We start from the raw sequence: 18,109 nt of genomic DNA on the forward strand, positions 1-18,109 counted from the left end.
GAGAGCGCAAGGGTGTGGTAAGGGCTTGCGGGGGCGGGGCGAGGGTGCACCGAGAGGGGCGGGGCGCGCTGGGGGGCGGGGAAAGAGCGCAAGGGTGTGGTAAGGGCTTGCGGGGGCGGGGCGAGGGTGCACGGAGAGGGGCGGGGCGCGCTGGAGGCGGGGAAAGAGAGCGCGAGGGTGTGATAAGGGCTTGCAGGGGCGGGACTTTCGGGTGCGGGGCGCGCTCGGGGGCGGAGCGCGCACGTGACCCCTGGGCACCTGACGCTGCGGGCTGCGGAGGAACATGGCGTTGTGGACTTGTTCAGTTGTTCCCGCCCTCAGGCTTTGGGGCCTGGGAGGTGCGCGGCCCTGGACCCGCCGGCCTCGGTTTGTTCCGGGTGGCGGCGGCGGGGGTGGCGGGCGGGGCCCAGGGCGGAGACTGACCCCCTCAGGCGAGCGGGGGAGTCAGGCTTCCCCCTGCGTGGTCGGCGGGACGATTGGAGGACCTGAAAATGGCAAGTCCCTGCTCACGCGGCTCTGAAGGGTGTTCCGGAGACACCCATGGCATTGGTTTCTCGTTTCTTCCCGGGGTATTTTGGGCGTGTATAAGCAACATTACTTGTTCATTCTTGACATCCCGCCCCCTTTTTAGTTAGATTCTATTCTGTACCTGTCCTTTTTTACTTAACATGTCTTGGAGTTACTTCCATTCTAAACATAAATGTTTTCTGAGTCTTTTATACTAATCTGTAGAATTCCATTATATGGATGTTTCATACTTTAACCAGTCTCTTGTTGAAATAGGTTCTAATCTTTAGTTATTACAGATAATGCTGTGTTGAATAACCTTGTTTGTACCTCACTTTTTGGATAAATTTCTAGTAGTGGAACTCCTGCGTCTACTTTTTATTGCCCCACATAAAGGTCGTGCAGTTAATACTCCCACCAGCGTATGTTCATACCCCTACACAGGTTCATACACAATAATTGCACATTTTGAGTCCTTGTCTAGGAACTGAACCTACAAGTGGAAAAATCTTAAGGCCCATAGTTGCTAATCAGAGTAGTTAGGAAACTAACTTAAATGCCCACTAATGGTCAAGTGTTTACGTAAATAACGGTACGTTCATTTAATGCCTTCTTACACAACTACCAAAAATATCGAAGAGTTTAATAAAGAAATACCAAGGAGGAGTCTTTCTTTCATCCAAGAAACTTTTAATTGGACTCATTATCTACCAGACTGTTCTAGATGCGAGGATGGAGCAGGGGTCAGACAAACTGTTGCCTCCATGGAGCTTATTCCAGTTTCAGAATCTGCAGGCAGTTGTGTGGGTGGGGCATGGCTAAATAGTGACCCGGTCTACCAGGTGCTGATCAGGAGACCGCCATCATTCAGTAAATCCGGCTCCCACTCCTCCCACCCCGCTGCCCCCGCCATCAAGCAGAAGGCTTGAGGGTGCCTGTGCGGAGCAGTCCGTTTGCATAGGCTGTCTACACGTTGGAATTTGTGCCTTTCCAGTTTGTATTTTAGGGCTCTTATAAGAAATTGTCCTTTGTTTCCCTTTCCTAGTTAGCATCCATGCATGCCCCTCAGAGTACCCCTACTCCCAGTAGATCTCATTCCATGTAGCATATACTTTAAGTCATTCAGTATATTCTAGACATTCGGTAAAATTCTGCCATGTGTTTTTCAGTGACAGACCTTTTACTTATGTAGATGAGAAATACCCATCAAGTACCCTGAGTAATACCTTGCACCCAAGTAGGCACTCAACAATGGTAATGACTTCTACAACATGGGTATTTTTTCAACACCAGCAAGCAGCTCTCCACTTTTCCACAGACACCGACCGGGTGTCAAATTTAACTGAATTCTGGCTCTGTCAGCCTGGAGATAGCACCAGCTTCCACAGGTTAAGGGCTCAGTCCCACAAGACTGACACCACTTCAGCTGCCAATGCAGGTTCACCTGTCCTTCTGACGAACTGACTGCAAATCGGAGGTTCCCACGACCCCCTCCTCTGGCTGGATTCACTTGCTAGAGTGGCTCACAGAATTCAGGAAACCAGTTTACTTACTAGATCGCGGGTTTATTATAAGGGATATTAAAGGATATGAATGAACAGCCAGATGAAGAGACATGTATATAGGGCGAGGTTTGGAAGGGTTCTCAATACAGGAGCTTCTGTCCCTGTGGAGTTCAGGGCCTGGCACCTGGAAGTTTTCTGGTTCACCGACCTGGCAGCTCTCTGAACCCCCTCCTTTTGGGTTTCCATGGAGGCTCCAACCCTCTAATTGTGGTCGGTTCCCCTGGCAACAATATCCCCATCCTTAGGGGGTTTCCAATAGTCACCTCATTAACATAAACTCAGTGTAGGTGTAAGAGGCTTGTTATGAATAACAAGACACCCATTTCACCTTCACGGCTCTGAAGTGATTTTAGGAACTGAGGCCAAAAGACCAAATATTGTAACAAAAGATGCTCCCATTGCTCTTAGGAAATTCAGAGGGTTCTGGGACAGAGACCAAAATATATATTTATTATAACTCACAGTATCGCAACTTCCCTCTCATTCCTTTTGTATTTCTCATAATAATTTGCATTTAGGAGGAGCTCAGTAAATGTTTGGGTGAGGACCTTAGGTGAATAGATGTTGTTGATGCTGTGTGCAGGGGGGCATTTAATAGCTGTAGTTGGAACCAGAACCTTCTCTTTCCTTCCTAACCGTCTGACTGGTTTTCATTGGAAAACCCCCTTTGGAGATTTCATTGACTTGCACTCAGAAGAGCTGCCTTGACAGGTGCTTTTATGCAAGTCTTTGATGCAGCAGAACTTTCTTCAGAATCTAGGGGCATCTCTGCAAGAGCCTGGGGAGGAGTGGGGAAGCATTGTTTTCCCTGCTGCACGTATTTCCTGTACTTGCTCCTGGGAGGTTTACAGCTATGGATTTTTTTTCAGAAGACTGTAGGAATCGTCTCTGGCTCCCTTGCTTTTAGCTTCAGCAGCTGAGGCTCAGGGTGCTTGAGTGACTTGATGAGACAGGCGGTGAGCTAGGGCTCTGACGCTCCTTTTGGTGCCCTCGGCCCTGCCTTCCCTCGCCACGTTCGTCTTTCTCATTACACACCTTTCTGAGGTCTGTTCTTTGGAAAAGCAAGATGATGCTTTGTGTGTCTGGAGAGGCACCACAAATGGACTGAGTGACCAGCAAGCCCCTGAGTGGCGCTGTCATTTACCCCAGAGTGGAGTGTGGGAGTGCAGGAAGGGAAGGGGTGACAGGCACCCGAAAGGGAGGAGGGGGAGCCAGTACTGTCACCTCTCAGGGGCGGGCGAAGTGACTTCTCACTGGGTTCAGCAGTGGCTTCGTGAAGGAGGTGGCCTTGACTCTGGGAGACTGTGGACATGCTGAGGTGGAAAAAGGCCTTTTCAGGCAAAGGAGCTGGGTTTAGGGTGTACACAAGAACCAGGAAAGGAGGGGTCTGTGAGAGGGGGTAGCGGGGTTGAGGCCATCACTGGGGCGGGGTGTGTTGTGCTAAGATGTTAGGGCGCTCTGGGGGGCAGAGGGCGTCCGGGAAAGCCTCACCAGCAGTGTGTAAGCAGGTGGGTCTGTGCAGATTTTGCAGGAACAAGAGAAAAACCAAAGACAGAGCAAACAAGGGAGTGAGTTGGCGTCACACTCCTGGAAGATAAGCTCTGGATTGTCCTGACCTGTATCTAAAGATGTGCTTTTAGGGTGCGTATTTCTTGCTTGTATCACAAATGAGTAAAAGAAATACTCTGTTTCCTGTTTTTATGTCTGTATTCACTTCAGATTTATCAATCATTTGGGGAGGGTTGTCATTTCAGTTTGTTTAATCTCTTTTCCTGTCAGGGTGGAGGGGTCTACACCGAGGGCGATGTCCTGGAGGCGGGTCATCAGGCCCTCCTCCTGGAGGACGGGTGTGGTAGCTGCCAGCCCTTGGGGTGTGAGGAAGGTGCCCTGTGTGGTGGGGCTGGCCGTCTTGAACTCTGGGCGAGCTGCCAGAATGATACCAGGAGGTGATGAAGTTGTACAGCTCAGGCAGCTGCCAGATGAGGGCCCCGAGAGCAGATCAGTAAACCCAGAAGGCCTTCAGGCCCACACTCGGCTCTAGCCTGCGCGCCCCCAGTGGCTGCCGACTTGCTTCAGTGGGACGTTTTTCAGGTGCCGCTCCAGGCTCTATGCTGGCTGTGTTGCCCTTGTCTTCTTCCTGGTGCTTTCCTGCGTTTGGAGTCACTTACCGAGTCCTGATGCCTCTCCGAAGCCTGCGATTTGTTTATTGTGTGTCTTGCTCTCTTTTCTTGTGGAAGACCATCTCATACTCCTAACAGTTAAACTTGTTGTGAGTGTCTCAGCTCCTGGTTTCTGGAGATGACCTGAGAAGCCTTCTAGAGTTTTGCAGGGAGACCCCCGAGGCCCAGTATGCCCACTGCCTTGCCTGGGTTATGTGATTTGTCTGGCTGCCATGTAATATGAACAGCCTCCTGAATAGCTGCGAACGTTGAAGTCTCTGCAGCAGTTTGAATCCCTCACTGTTAGGATATGAATGTTCGTTTTTGGAATGGTCTCTTGAACCCACTTATCATCCTGGTAATATTTTGTGTAAAGTCGGAGACGTTTAACTTTCTTTAAATGTCACTGAGTATTTGTCACATCCCAGGTATGTTAGGGCGTATGGCTCTGCAGAGAGTGTCCCCCGAGACCCCGGCTCCAGCTTGAGCCTTCAGCACTAGCCTTCGATAACAGGAACTGTGAAATGATACTTTCCTTATTTGCACAGTTCCCGCTAACCTGAAATACGTCTTGATTTCTGAGTTTGTATTTTATCCATGATAAGAAAGGTGGTGGTTTGGGGGCAGCAGGGAAGTGTGTGGTCATTCTCAGTGGCGGGGCTGCGGGAGGGGAGACACCGCTTGCTAGCATGGACTGGGTTCTCATCGGTTACCTGGCTGCTGTCCTTTTCCTGTCAGTATTGCAGGTGCAGGAAGGCCCATATCTTTTTCTGCCGGTGCCTCAAGTGTCTCTGGAAGTGGAGGCCACAGTCCGAAGTTTCTCCTGCAGGACGTTGCTGAGCTGATTAAAACCGGAGCCTGCCAGAGGGTGGTGGTCATGGTGGGGGCCGGCATCAGCACACCCAGCGGCGTCCCGGACTTCAGGTGCCCGTGCAGTCCCCGTGCCCCTCCCTGGCTGCCTGGGGCTCACTCCACTTCCCGGCTCTCTCCTGAAGGGCTCAGAGCCTCTTGCTTCTCTCTGCAGATCTCCAGGGACCGGCTACTACAGCAACCTCCAGCAGTACAAGATCCCCTACCCCGAGGCCATTTTTGAGCTCTCATTTTTCTTTCGCGATCCCAAGCCGTTTTTCACTTTTGCCAAGGAGCTGTACCCTGGGAACTATAGGCCTAATGCCACTCACTACTTCCTGCGACTGCTCCATGACAAGGGGCTGCTTCTGCGGCTGTACACACAGAACATCGACGGGCTTGAGAGAGGTGAGACCTCCGTCCCGTCTCACATCTTCTCGCTCTTGCAGGGAAGGCTCACGTGCCTGTTTCTAGGTAGGGCTGAGGCCTAGTGCTTATTCCCCATCCTTGTGACTGATCTTGAGCCAAAGAGTTTTGCCTTTGTCCCCCCAAAAAACTGTCCTCTGTGTGTTTAAGTATCACTGTTGGGACCTCATTGTGGACCCATTTTCCGGGCTGTGAGTTTGGGATAGAACTAAAGTTGACATTGGGAGCTTCTGATCCGATGATTTCTTTTCTCTTTATATGTATATATTTTCAAATGTTGATTTATTTATTTATTTGGCTGCATCAGGTCTTAGTTGCGGCACGCAGGATCTTTGTTGCGGTGCGTGGGCTTCTCTCTAGTTGTGGCGCACGGGCTCCAGAGCACGTGGCCTCAGTAGTTGCGCTACACAGGCTCTCTAGTCGTGGCACGTGGGCTTAGTTGCCCCGCGGCATGTGGGATATTCGGTCCCCGACCAGGGATCAAACAACCCACGTCCTCTGCATTGGAAGGCGGATTCTTAACCACTGGACCACAAGTGAAGTCCCCTGATGATTTCTTTTTTAAAGTTTTCATTACGGGATTTTCTGAGCACACAAAAGTGAAGAGAAGAATGCAATGAATCCTCATGTTCTCGTCACCTCGTCCTGGCTGGTCCTGTTTAATCTGTGTCCTACCGCCACCTTCTCTCTCACCCCCAGCTATTATGAAGCAGATCCCTCTCGTCATAAATGTAATACATAAATCCAGCAATGGATATCTTTAGAAGAGAAAGACTTTTAAAACACAACCATGATATCATTATCACACAAAGAAATCACTAATAATTCCTTAAGATCATCAAACTCAGTGTGTGGTGATTTCTTGACTGTCTCGGTGGTGGCCACAACCAGTGATTCATGGGTCATACTGTCATACTGACCTCTGGCCGTGCACCCTAGAGAAGCAGTTGCTGGGGCCTCTTCTTACGTGCAGTGACGCTGACAGGCAGCTCTCAGCAAGCCAGCAGCAGCTCAGCCAGGCTGTGGATGTGTTGTGATTTGAAAAATGGAGTTCTCTCGACTCCAGGAAAATGTTTCTTTGCTAGAAGGACTCTACAGCTTGGAACCACATAGGCAGCAGCGAATACCCCGTGGGGACAATCTCTCTCCTGGAGTTGCAGCAAGGCGGGCCTTGTGGGAAGGCGGGAGTGTGTGGCTGTGAGCCTCGGCGTATGTACAGTGAGGACAGTGGGAAACCACTGCAGCTAGGACCAGGTCTGTGTACCCACAGCCTTCCAAAGCTGGTGGTGATAACAAAAACTTCATGATAAGTTACCTTTTGCCTGTTTTTCTACAGGTTTTTGGACATGTATTTATAGTGTTTTCTCACTTTTACTCGGTGTGTGTAGCATAGAAAATGTCTTTCTTAGTATTGGGTGTAATTTTATCTGGACTTAATCAAATGCTTTTTCCACTGTGTTTTCACAGGCTTTGTTTTACCTGTGATTCGGCTCCATGTTGGAGCCTCACCCCTGAGCTTATTCTGATCAGTGGGGTGTCGTTTGTAGGTGACAGGGGCGGGGACATCGGGCTTTCAAGTCACACCAAGGGCTGTGACTCCTGGAGGGCCTGCTGAGCCCAGAGGTTACACTAAGGGGCTTGCGCCCAAGCTGGGGGCAGCAGCACTTAGCTTTGGTTTGAATTTCAGCGTCTGGCATCCCTGCCTCAAAGCTCGTTGAAGCTCACGGATCCTTTGCCTCTGCCACCTGCACCGTCTGCCGAAGACCCTTCCCAGGGGAGGACTTTTGGGTGAGTTGTCACACTGACAGTTCTGTCCCTTCTGCCTTTCTCACTGGGAGTAAGCTGGAGAAGTGGTGTTTCATAAGCATCATGTCGGTAGGACAACAGAACAGTAATACTATGAAAATGTTTTCATTTTTAAATTAGAAAAGTAATATGTACTTGTAAAAAATTAAGGCAATACGAACAACAAGGGTTTACCGTAGCATAGGGAACGTACATTCAATAGCTTTAATAACCTATAAGGGAAAAGAATAAAAAAAGAATATGTATACATACATATATATATATACATGTATAACCGAATCACTTTGCTGTACACCTGAAACTAACACAATATTGTAAACCAACTGTACTTCAATTTTTTAAAAATGTGCAAGTCCTAACTCCCAGTACCTGTAAATATAAACTTATTGGGCCATAGGATCTTTGCAGATTTAAAAAAAAAATAAGGCAATAGAGAAATATGTAGGGAAAAATGAATCTGCCTTCATCCAGTTCCTGTAGCCCGCTTTTAACAGTTTGGTGTATGATGTTCCAGGCCTTAAAAAACGAAAAATATGTATATACAAACGTACATGCACATTTCTGGGTACTTACACCCACACACAGTTACAATTTTTTTTCATTAATGGGATCATTAAGATTAATATTGTGCAACATGCTTTGTCACTGAGCAAAATTTCATGGATATTTTGTGTCAATAACTACAGCTCTACTTACTGTTTTTAGTAACTATAGAGCATTCCATTTAGCAATTCACCTGTTGTGGGATGTTTTATGATGTTTGTGATTTTTTACTATTAAAAATAATACAGTAACGATACCCGTGTTTACACCTCTGTGTACTTCTGGGAATATTTGGGAATAGAATGGTTTTTTTTTTTTTAAATTTTATTGAAGTATAGTTGCTTTACAATGTTGTGTTTAATTTCTGCTGTACAGCAGAGTGACCAGTTATACATATATATATTCTTTTTCATATTCTTTTCCATTATGGTTTATCACAGGATATTGAATATAGTTCCCTGTGCTATACTGTAGGCCCTTGTAGTTTATCCATCCTATATATAATAGTTTGCATTTGCTAATCCCACACTCCCAATCCATCCCTCCCACACCTCCCTACCCCTTGGCAACCACAAGTCTGTTCTCTATGTCTGTGAGTCTGTTTCTGTTTCGTAGATATGTTCATTTGTGTGGTATTTTAGAGTCCACGTATAAGTGATATCCTATGATATTTGTCTTTCTCTTTCTGACTTACTTTGCTTAGTATGATCATCTCTAGGTCTATCCATGTGGCTGCAAATGGCATTATTTCAGTCTTTTAAATGGCTGAGTAACATTCCACTGTATATATCTATATACACCACATCTTCTTTATCCTAGAATGGGTTTTTTTTAAACATTTTTATTTTATTTTATTTATTTATTTTTAAAAATTATTTATTTATTTATTTATTTGGCTGCGTCGGGTCTTAGCTGTGGCACGCGGGCTCTTTATTGTGGCATGGGAGCGTCTCTCTAGTTGTGGTATGTGGGCTCTAGAGTGCGCGGGCTCAGTAGTTGTGGCACGCAGGCATGTGGGATCTTAGTTCCCCAAACAGGGATCAAACCCACATCCCCTGCATTGGAAGGTGGATTGTTTTTGGTGGGGGCATATAGTTGTTTTACAATGTTGTGTTAGTTTCTACTGTACAGCAAAGTGGACTTCCCTGTGCTATACAGCAGGTTCTCGTTAGTTATCTATTTTATCCACATCAGTGTATACATGTCAATCCCAGTCTCCCAATTCATCCCACCACCACCACCACCTCTGCCTTGGTGTCCATACGTTTGTTCTCTACGTCTGTGTCTCTATTTCTGCCTTGCAAACTGGTTCATCTGTACCATTTTTCTAGGTTCCACATATGTGCGTTAACATACGATATTTGTTTTTCTTTTTCTGACTTACTTCACTCTGTATGACAGTCTCTAAGTCCATCCACATCTCTACAAATGACCCAATTTCGTTCCTTTTTACGGCTGAGTAATATTGCATTGTATATATGTACCACATCTTCTTTATCCATTTGTCTGTTGATGGACATTTAGGTTGCTTCCATGTCCTGGCTATTGTAAATAGTGCTGCAGTGAACATTGGGGTACACATATTTTTTTGAATTATGGTTTTCTCTGGGTATATGCCCAGTAGTGGGATTGCTGGGTCATATGGTAGTTCTATTTTTAGTTTTTTAAGGAACCTCCGTACTGTTCTCCATAGTGGCTGTATCAATTTACATTCCCACCAACAGTGCAAGAGGGTTCCCTTTTCTCCACACCTTCTCCATCATTTATTGTTTGTAGATTTTTTGATGATGGCTATTCTGACTGGTGTGAGGTGATACCTCCTTGTAGTTCTGATTTGCGTTTCTCTCATAATTAGTGATGTTGAGCATCTTTTCATGTGCCTCTTGGCCATCTGTATGTCTTCTTTGGAGAAATATATATTTAGGTCAGGTCTTCCGCCCATTTTTGGATTGGGTTGTTTGTTTTTTTGATATTGAGTTGCATGAGCTCTTTGTATATTTTGGAGATTAATCCTTTGTCTGTTGATTTGTTTGCAAATATTCTCTCCCATTCTGAGGCTTGTCTTTTGGTCTTGTTTATGGTTTCCTTTGCTGTGCAAAAGCTTTTAAGTTTCATTAGGTCCCATTTGTTTATTTTTGTTTTTGTTTCCATTATTCTAGGAGGTGGGTCAAAAAAGATCTTGCTGTGATTTATGTCAAAGAGTGTTCTGCCTATGTTTTCCGCTAAGAGTTTTATAGTGTCCAGTCTTACATTTAGGTCTTTAATCCATTTTGAGTTTATTTTTGTGTATGGTGTTAGGGAGTGTTCTAATTTCATTCTTTTACATGTAGCTGTCCAGTTTTCCCAGCACTACTTATTGAAGAGACTGTCTTTTCTCCGTTGTATATTCTTGTGGAAGGTGGATTCTTAACCACTGGACCACTGGGGAAGTCCCTAGAATGGGTTTGTTTTTTTTTTTTTTTAAATTTATTTATGGCTGTGTTGGGTCTTCGCCTCTGTGCGAGGGCTCTCTCCAGCCACGGCAAGCGGGGGCCACTCTTCATTGTGGTGCGCGGGACTCTCATTATCGCGGCCTCCCTTGTTGCGGAGCACAGGCTCCAGACGCGCAGGGTCAGTAGTTGTGGCTCGCGGGCCCCGTTGCTCTGCGGCATGTGGGATCCTCCCAGACTAGGGCTCGAACCCGTGTCCCCTGCATTGGCAGGCAGACTCTCAACCGCTGCGCCACCAGGGAAGCCCTAGAATGGGTTTTTTAAAGTAGAGTAAGATAGAGTGGAAAATCTTAAATAAAGATGAAATTCTGAAATATCGACGTGGCAGAGGATCCTGTCTTTTATTTTTTATTGAGGTGAAATTCACATAACATAAAATTTTCCATTTTAAAGTGTACAGTTTATTGGTATTTAGTACATTCACTGTGTTGTGCAACTGCCACCTCTATCTAATTCCAAAATATTTTCGTCACCCCAAAGGAAAACCCTGTATCCACTAATCAGTCAACCCTATTCCCTTCCTGCCCCCAACCCTTAGCAACCACTGATTTTAAAAAAAATTCTATTGGAGTGTAGTTGATTTACAGTGTTGTGTTAGTTTCAGGTGTACAGCAAAGTGATTCAGTTATACATATACATATATTCATTCTTTTTCAGATTCTTTCCCCATATAGGTTATTACAGAATATTGAGTAGAGTTCCCTGTGCTATACAGTAGGTCCTTGTTGGTATATAGTAGTGTGTGTATGTTAATCCCAGGCTCCTAATTTATCCCTCCCTACCATGTTTCCCCTTTGGTAACCATAAGTTTGTTTTTGAAATCTGTGAGTCTGTTTCTGTTTTGTAAATAAGTTCGTTTGTATCATTAAAAAAAAATTAGATTCCACATATGAGTGATATCATATATATGTCTTCCTCTGTCTGACTTCCTTCACTTAGTATGGTAATCTCTAGGTCCATCCATGTTGCTGCAAATGGCATTATTTTGTTATTTTTTATGGCTGAGTAATATTCCATTGTGTATATGTACCACATCTTCTTTATCCATTCCCCTGCTGATGGACATTTAGGTTGGCAATCACGGATCTTTTTGTTGTCTCCATAGTTTTGCCCTTTCCAGAATGTCACAGAGCTGGAATCATACAATATGCAGCCTTTTCTCACTGGCTTCTTTCACTTAACATTATGTATTTAAGGTTCCTCCATGTCTTTTCATGGCCTGATAAGCACTTTTTTTTTTATTTTTTTTAGGCTAATATTCCATTTGCTGGATGTAACACAGTTTGTTTATCCATTCACCTACTAAAGGACATCTTGATTGCTTCCAAGTTTTGGCAATTACGAATAAAGTTGCTATAAACATCCATGTGCAGGTTTTTATGTGGACATAAGTTCTCAGTTCCTTTGGGTAAATACCAAGGAGCGTGATTGCTGAATCCTATGGTAAGGCTATGTTTAGTTTGTTCTTCCAGAGTGGCTGCCCCCTTTTGCATTCCCAGCAGCAGTGAATGTGAGTTCCTGTTGCTCCACATCCTCATAAGCACTTGGTGTTGTCAGTGTTCTGATTTTGGCCGTTCTTAATAGGTGTGGAGTGGAATATCATTGTTTAATTTGCAATTTCCTAGTGACATATGATGTTGAACTTGTTACATATGCTCATTTACCATCTGTATATCTTCTTTGGTGAGGTCTTGGGCTCATTTTTTAACTGGGTTGCCCATTTTCTTATTGTTGAATTTTAAGAATTCTTTGTGCATTTTGGATAACCCTTCTTTATGAGATGTGTCTTTTGCATATTTTCTCCCAGTCTGTGACTTGTCATCTCATCCTCTTGACATTGTCTTTCACAGGGGAGAAGTTTTTAATTTTAATGAAGCCTGACTTACCATATTTATCTTTCATCGATCATCTTTTTCCAGATTGTGTTGGCTATTCTGAGTCTTTTGCTTTCCATGTCAGCTTTAGAATCAGTCTGTTGCTATCTATTCTCTGCATATTTTAAAAAACTTTTCTCTTTGGAGTTTTGCACTTTACTATGGTATGTCTCCATATGGATTTCCTTTTATTTATTCTGCTTAAAAATTGTTTTTCTTTCATCGATCATCTTCTTCCAGATTGTGTTGGCTATTCTGAGTCTTTTGCTTTCCATATCAACTTTAGAATCAGTCTGTTGCTATCTATTCTCTGCATATTTTAAAAAACTTTTCTCTTTGGGGTTTTGCACTTTACTATGGTATGTCTCCATATGGATTTCCTTTTATTTATTCTGCTTAAAAATTGTAGAGCTTTCTGAATCTGAGGTTTGATATCTTTCATTTTTGCTGAAAAATCCTCAGTCATGATCCCTTCAGACAGTGACTGCCCCACCGTGTCCTGTCCTCTCTCTGTGGACCTTGGGTTAAACATCTCTGAGACTGGTTCGCACTGTCCGCAGCCCTTGGCGGCTCTTCTCTGCATCCCATCTTGCTCCTCTTTGTGCTGCATTCTGAGTTTTTCTCCTGATCTACTTTCCAGTTTATCGATATTCTATTCTGTCATAGAGGATAAAGCCCTTCCACTGAGCTTTAATTTTCGATACTCTACTTTTTATTACTGGAAGTTCTATCTGGTTCTTTTTCAAATCCACGACATTATTTTGTATAGCTTTCTATCTCCAATAGATATTTCAAGCCTGTCTTTTAAAAAATTTACACATACTAGAGTTTTTAATCTGTATCTGCTAATATCTGAAGTCCTTGACTAGTCCATTTCTTTTGTCTGTTGTTTCTGCTGGTCCTTACTGGGTTCAGCCTGCAAAAACAAATCCCAGTAGCTGTAAAGGTTTATCTTAGAAGCCAGGTGTCTTTTTCCTTAGTTTCCTCCTCTAATGTCTAGCCCAAGCATGAATCCAAGTGTAGCAGGGTATAATAATAGCTTACCTCTGCTTCACCTTGGCCTGCAAGGAGGAGGTCTGTGGAAAATGTTGTGACTCATAACTCCAGCCAGTGAGTTGAAGCCGACCTGAACGTCTTCAGGGCTAAGGTGGTGATGTCAGGATCACTTCAGCTAAAATCAGGGACAAATTTATACCGTCATTTTCGTTGAATAATGCCTGTTGTAGGCCAAATGCCTACAGAGTACTTCTGAGGACTATATAATCAGTACAGTTGACTTTGAACACGGGTTTGAACTGTGTGGGTCCACTCACATGTGGATTTTTTTTCAATAAATGTGTACTCCAGGACTACTTGATCCGTGGTTGGTTGAATCACAGATGCGGAACCACAGATACCGAGGAACCATCTGAACGCAGGGCTGACTCTAAGTTCTGTATAGATTTTCAGTTGTGCGGAGGGTTGGTGCCCCTGACCCCTGTGTTCCAAGGTCAGCTGTGTTTCCTCAGCACCTGCATATCTCTGATAAGCACCCCAGGTGCAGAGCGTAGTGTTCAATGTGTTGGATGTCGTATGGTGTCCGGGATCTGCTTTCGAATACTGCAACCTCCCCAAATTCTGGGGTGCTATGTGAAACTGGCGGAGTGTCAATAATTGCTGAAGCTGGGTTCATTATATACAGGGGGCTTCACTGTACTACTGTCTCGGCTGTGGAATGTGTGACAGTTTCTCAATAAGAAGTTGTTTTTGCCTTTTCCTTTTGAAGTGTGTTGTGACAGCTTCCTTGGGCCCACTTTCTCTCTGTGTCACCCCAGGCCGACGTGATGGTGGACAGGGTCCCACGCTGCCCGGTCTGCGCTGGCGTCGGGAAGCCCGACGTCGTGTTCTTTGGCGAGACGCTGCCCCACAGGTTCCTGCTGCATCTGGCTGACTTCCCCACGGCAGACCTGCTGCTCATCCTTGGGACCTCTCTGGAGGTTTGTCAGCAGGCCTTGTGGCGCACAGACGAGGGGAGGAGGCTGGCGGGGCGAGGCAGAGGCGGTGGGGCTGGTGGGACAGACGCTCTGGGGCCACACCTTTGGAAGATGGGTGGATTCAGCATGCGAGGAGGCAGAGGTGTTCCAGGCCTAGCGTGGGGAGCAGGGAAACGCTCAGCGTTGGGCTGTCCAGAGGGCAGGCGGGCACGGTGCGCAAGGGGAGGTGTCCAGAGGGCAGGCGGGCACGCTGCGCAAGGGGAGGTGTGCAGAGGGCAGGCGGGCACGGTGCGCAAGGGGAGGTGTCCAGAGGGCAGGCGGGCACGGTGCGCAAGGGGAGGTGTGCAGAGGGCAGGCGGGCACGGTGCGCAAGGGGAAGGCGTGTGGGAGACGTGAGGCGGGAGCAGGTCTCCCAGGTCGTATCACCGAGACCGACCTTGTGTAGAAGCAGTGAAACCAGGGATGTAGCTGGTCGTCCTCGGGGTCAGAGAGACCTGGGGACGGGCTGAAGTGAGCAGACGTCCAGGAGGCTGAGCAGTCAGACTGCGGGGCCGCGAGAGGCGGCAGGGAGGGAACGGCTGGACTCGGGGGCTGGCGTCACTTTGCGGACCGAAGAGAGAGGCGTCTGCCTCTTCGTGGGGTCAGGGCCTTTGCTGGGGAGGAGGAATCTGGATCAGGGATGCGGAGTTCAGTCCTGCACACGTGTGGTTGAGGTGCCTGGGAGATGTGTCTGGATTTGCAGCTCAGGAGACTTCTAAAGGACGTGATGAGACCCTGAAAGGGGCTGTGCCTGATTGGATGCAGGCACCAAGGGGCAGCGGGGCCAGAAAGACCTGTGCCTGGGGCCCCAGCCAGTCAGGGGCCCAGAGCTGTGTGTGTGTTTTTTCAGTGAACCTGCCTGCTGTGTGCCAGGCCCTGCTGCAGTGTGTGTGTGAGGAACCCCTCAGTGGTGGTCCCTCTGTGAGGCGCCGGGCCCTTGCTCTCAGGGAGCGAGACCAGATAGACGAGCTGTCATGTCACTGGTGAGTGTGGATGAGGAGGGCAGGGAAGATGGTGTGCGTGAACTTTAGCAGGGAGGCCCACAGGATCCAGGAGATGTCGGAAGAGAAAGGGGGCGTGGATGAGAGGGAGGCTGGGGTCGGGGGGAACAAGGGCATCGAGACCCAGCGGTGGGAGCGCTACTGAAGAAATGACACGGATGCTGGGTTTTCTCCGTATCCGAGGTCTCACTGTCAGTCTGTGCTGTCCCTCCAGGGCTGCAGGGGCTGTGGCAGAGCGGTCCTGAGGGCTGGGGAGGGCGGGCGCTGCGCTCCTCACGTTTGGGCAATTTTTCAGGTGGAACCTTTCGCCAGCTTGTCTGAGGCCGTGCGGAGCTCGGTGCCCCGATTGCTCATCAACCGGGACTTGGTGGGGTCCTTGGCTAGGCATCCTCGGGGCAGGGATGTGGTCCAGCTGGGGGACGTGGTTCACGGTGTGAAGAGGCTGGTGGAGCTTCTGGGCTGGACGGAGGAGATGCGGGACCTCATCCAGCGGGAAACTGGAAAGGTAGGGGCCGCTGAGAGTCACGGGAGGGGCCATCTCTTCTGCTCTGGGGTCTGGCGTCAACCTGGAGTGGCGCCCTCTTTGGCTAAAACAGTAACAGTAATAGGTAATATTGCTGTTAACCCTGTACCAGGCACTGTTTGGCGCCACCTGTGTGCTTATGAATCGGGTGCTGTGGTTCTTAATACCTCTGTTTAGAGATGAAGAAACTGATGCTTCGTGCCTGCTGAGGGGCAGAGTGGAGATGAGGGTCCAGGCAGACAGGGCTGTCGTTCTGCAGTCGTCACACTTCAGCTGTCTTCGTACCCTAAACTAAAGGAGACTCCAGGATAAGATGTGATTCTGAAGTTCTCTGAACCTGTGTGGGATGATGCTTTTAGGAGATAATCGGCGTGAGAGGAGTTGACGTATCATCTGCTGAGTGTAGAAAGTCAGAGAGCCTTGCTCTCTCTAGATGTCAAGCCTCCTATAAACAAGTGAAGTTACAGAAAATACAGTTTCCCACGAGAATCAGTTAGCATGTGTAGCCTTGATGTGAGGGGTTATTTTCTACAGGGGGCAGCATTAAGCATTTGAAGTCCAGCTGTCTCAGAGGATTATTTATGATTACAGCCAGGTATAACACTGCTGAAAGTGGACTTCACCAGAATGCTGTAATTCATGTTCTTGCTGTCTTGGGAAACCTCTCCACCCTTTGGCCGTGACTGCTTCAGGACTCAGGGCCATGAGTCAGCCCTTTCCTCTCACCTCCACTGGCAAAAGCCCCCAGCCTCTGGCTACAGCCTGATTTCTTACCAATCTGAACCAAAGCAAGAAGAATATGAGGCTTTTTAAAGATATAAGACTTTGCAGTTATATTGTTTTCATGATATTAGACGTCATTGCCTTTGAATCCAGAGTTTGGCTCTTAGGGATAAGATGTAGGACGGTGCTGTTTCTCATCTCATTATATGGAGGAAATAAAGACCATCAAATGTTAAAGTCACGTTGCTGGGTCACTTAGTGGAAGCAGAGTCCGGCTAACACGGATGCTTACACTTTACACCTCGAGAGGAACCGTAGCCCATGCCTTGCTCACAGGGGAGTAGAGATCTTGGTCAGATCCGCCTGGCAGCTTACACAGGAGCCTTTCTGTGGCTGACTTCCTGCTTCCATATAACAGCAAGACAAAAAGTCAAGTAGCCTCTGTGGACTTTTGGAATTATAGTCCTATAGGATTTGACCTGTGCTATTTTCTAGTTCCATAGAAATTTGTGTAAAGTTATGATTTTAGGGGTTTACTTATTTTAAAAGAGTTGCTGTCCAAGAATAAACAGTAAGGGATGAGCTGAAGTCTGGGTTGGATTACTCTCCCAAGCAGTGAGTGTGCTTGAGTACATCTGGACTGGTCACTTGAGCGAGGCCCTCCATTTAGCCACCCAGTTTTGCCCAGCCCTGCTGGCGTCGTCTTAACTTGGCTGAACAGCAGCATTTGCAGACAGAAAAAGCTTCCGTTTTAGGAAATAATTCAATTCCAGGCCCTGAGATGTGCCCAGGTATGTTTTCAGATAACCAGTTTCCTCTCTCCTTTGTGTTCCAGACTGATGGTTGGGACAAATTAGGAGAGTGAGGGCTGCTCCTCACACCAGAAATGGCTATACGGGAGTCACTGCCCGTTTCTGATGAGCCCTCTGCCTGAAGAACAGCTCGGGCACGTTTACAAATTTTGGCTGAACCAGGACATGCGACCTGAGGCTGCCCCTGGAGTGTTTTCCCAGGTCATGAGAGTCTGTGCACTCAGGGCCACCCCAGCCACAGATGTGCAGGAGCTGCCTGGCCTGACTTTTTGCTGAAGCTCTTAATGCCACAAGCGTTCTTCTGATGGTGAACCTCTTGAACTCAGACAACCTGGAACCCCAGACTGGACTCCATCTGAAGGCCAGGTTCAGCATCTGTCCACTTGGGTCGAGCAGCCCCAGTCACACCCCAAGTGTGGGCCTGGGTCCCAGGTAATGCACTAGGGTTTTCTAGCATGTTGGCCTCTTTAGTAGGTTTATTTTGAGAGATTGTCCTTCATTTCTGGCATGAAGTAAACTGTAATAGAGAAACTGGGCATCCCTTCATTTTTGTCTCCTAAAAGGGAAGATGAACGTGGAAAGGGGAGCTTGGGAGTCTGTGGGTGTCTTTCCTCTACTGAAACAACCCGAGGACTGAGAACATTTGTCCCTGATTCATCTCGGAGATGGGCATAGTGCCCTCTTCCAGCTCAGGTCCACGGGACCTTCAAAGCACCCAGCACCCCTCATGAAGGTCATCCCGTCCTGTTCACTCAACCCCGATGCTTTTCACATCAACCCCTAGAAACTCCTCATCTGTTCCAGACCATTCCAGCAGCTT

At 47.1% G+C, this 18,109-nt stretch overlaps 1 protein-coding gene across 7 annotated transcripts; it reads left to right on the forward strand.

Moving 5' to 3' along the window:
* The first annotated feature begins 222 nt into the window (after window positions 1-222).
* On the forward strand, window positions 223-17,812 carry SIRT3 (sirtuin 3). 7 transcript variants are annotated; one of them, XM_068534352.1, is made up of 8 exons: window positions 277-366; window positions 3,595-3,713; window positions 4,970-5,155; window positions 5,256-5,488; window positions 7,194-7,294; window positions 14,033-14,194; window positions 15,527-15,736; window positions 16,346-16,783. In XM_068534352.1, the coding sequence occupies exons 3-8, from the start codon at window positions 5,109-5,111 to the stop codon at window positions 16,388-16,390; spliced, it is 798 nt and encodes a 265-aa protein (XP_068390453.1). In that variant the 5' UTR covers window positions 277-366; window positions 3,595-3,713; window positions 4,970-5,108; the 3' UTR covers window positions 16,391-16,783. The 7 variants fall into 7 exon arrangements, with proteins under 7 accessions (XP_068390452.1, XP_068390450.1, XP_068390455.1 ...); XM_068534351.1 differs by lacking the exons at window positions 3,595-3,713; window positions 16,346-16,783 and adding an exon at window positions 17,313-17,812 and having other exon boundaries at window positions 223-366; XM_068534349.1 differs by lacking the exon at window positions 3,595-3,713 and having other exon boundaries at window positions 223-366.
* Window positions 17,813-18,109: the final 297 nt, after the last annotated feature.

This window comes from Eschrichtius robustus, unplaced genomic scaffold (assembly GCF_028021215.1).
Source record: "Eschrichtius robustus isolate mEscRob2 unplaced genomic scaffold, mEscRob2.pri scaffold_281, whole genome shotgun sequence".
Lineage (NCBI taxonomy): Eukaryota > Metazoa > Chordata > Mammalia > Artiodactyla > Eschrichtiidae > Eschrichtius > Eschrichtius robustus.

Excerpts from the sequence above, each read along its gene's own strand:
- SIRT3 (XM_068534349.1), top strand. The coding sequence starts at position 284 with ATGGCGTTGTGGACTTGTTCAGTTGTTCCCGCCCTCAGGCTTTGGGGC. Across the intron at positions 14,195-15,526 it reads TCCTTGGGACCTCTCTGGAG|GTGGAACCTTTCGCCAGCTT; the intron begins GTTTGTCAGCAG and ends GCAATTTTTCAG. Across the intron at positions 15,737-16,345 it reads TCCAGCGGGAAACTGGAAAG|CCAGGTATAACACTGCTGAA; the intron begins GTAGGGGCCGCT and ends TTATGATTACAG.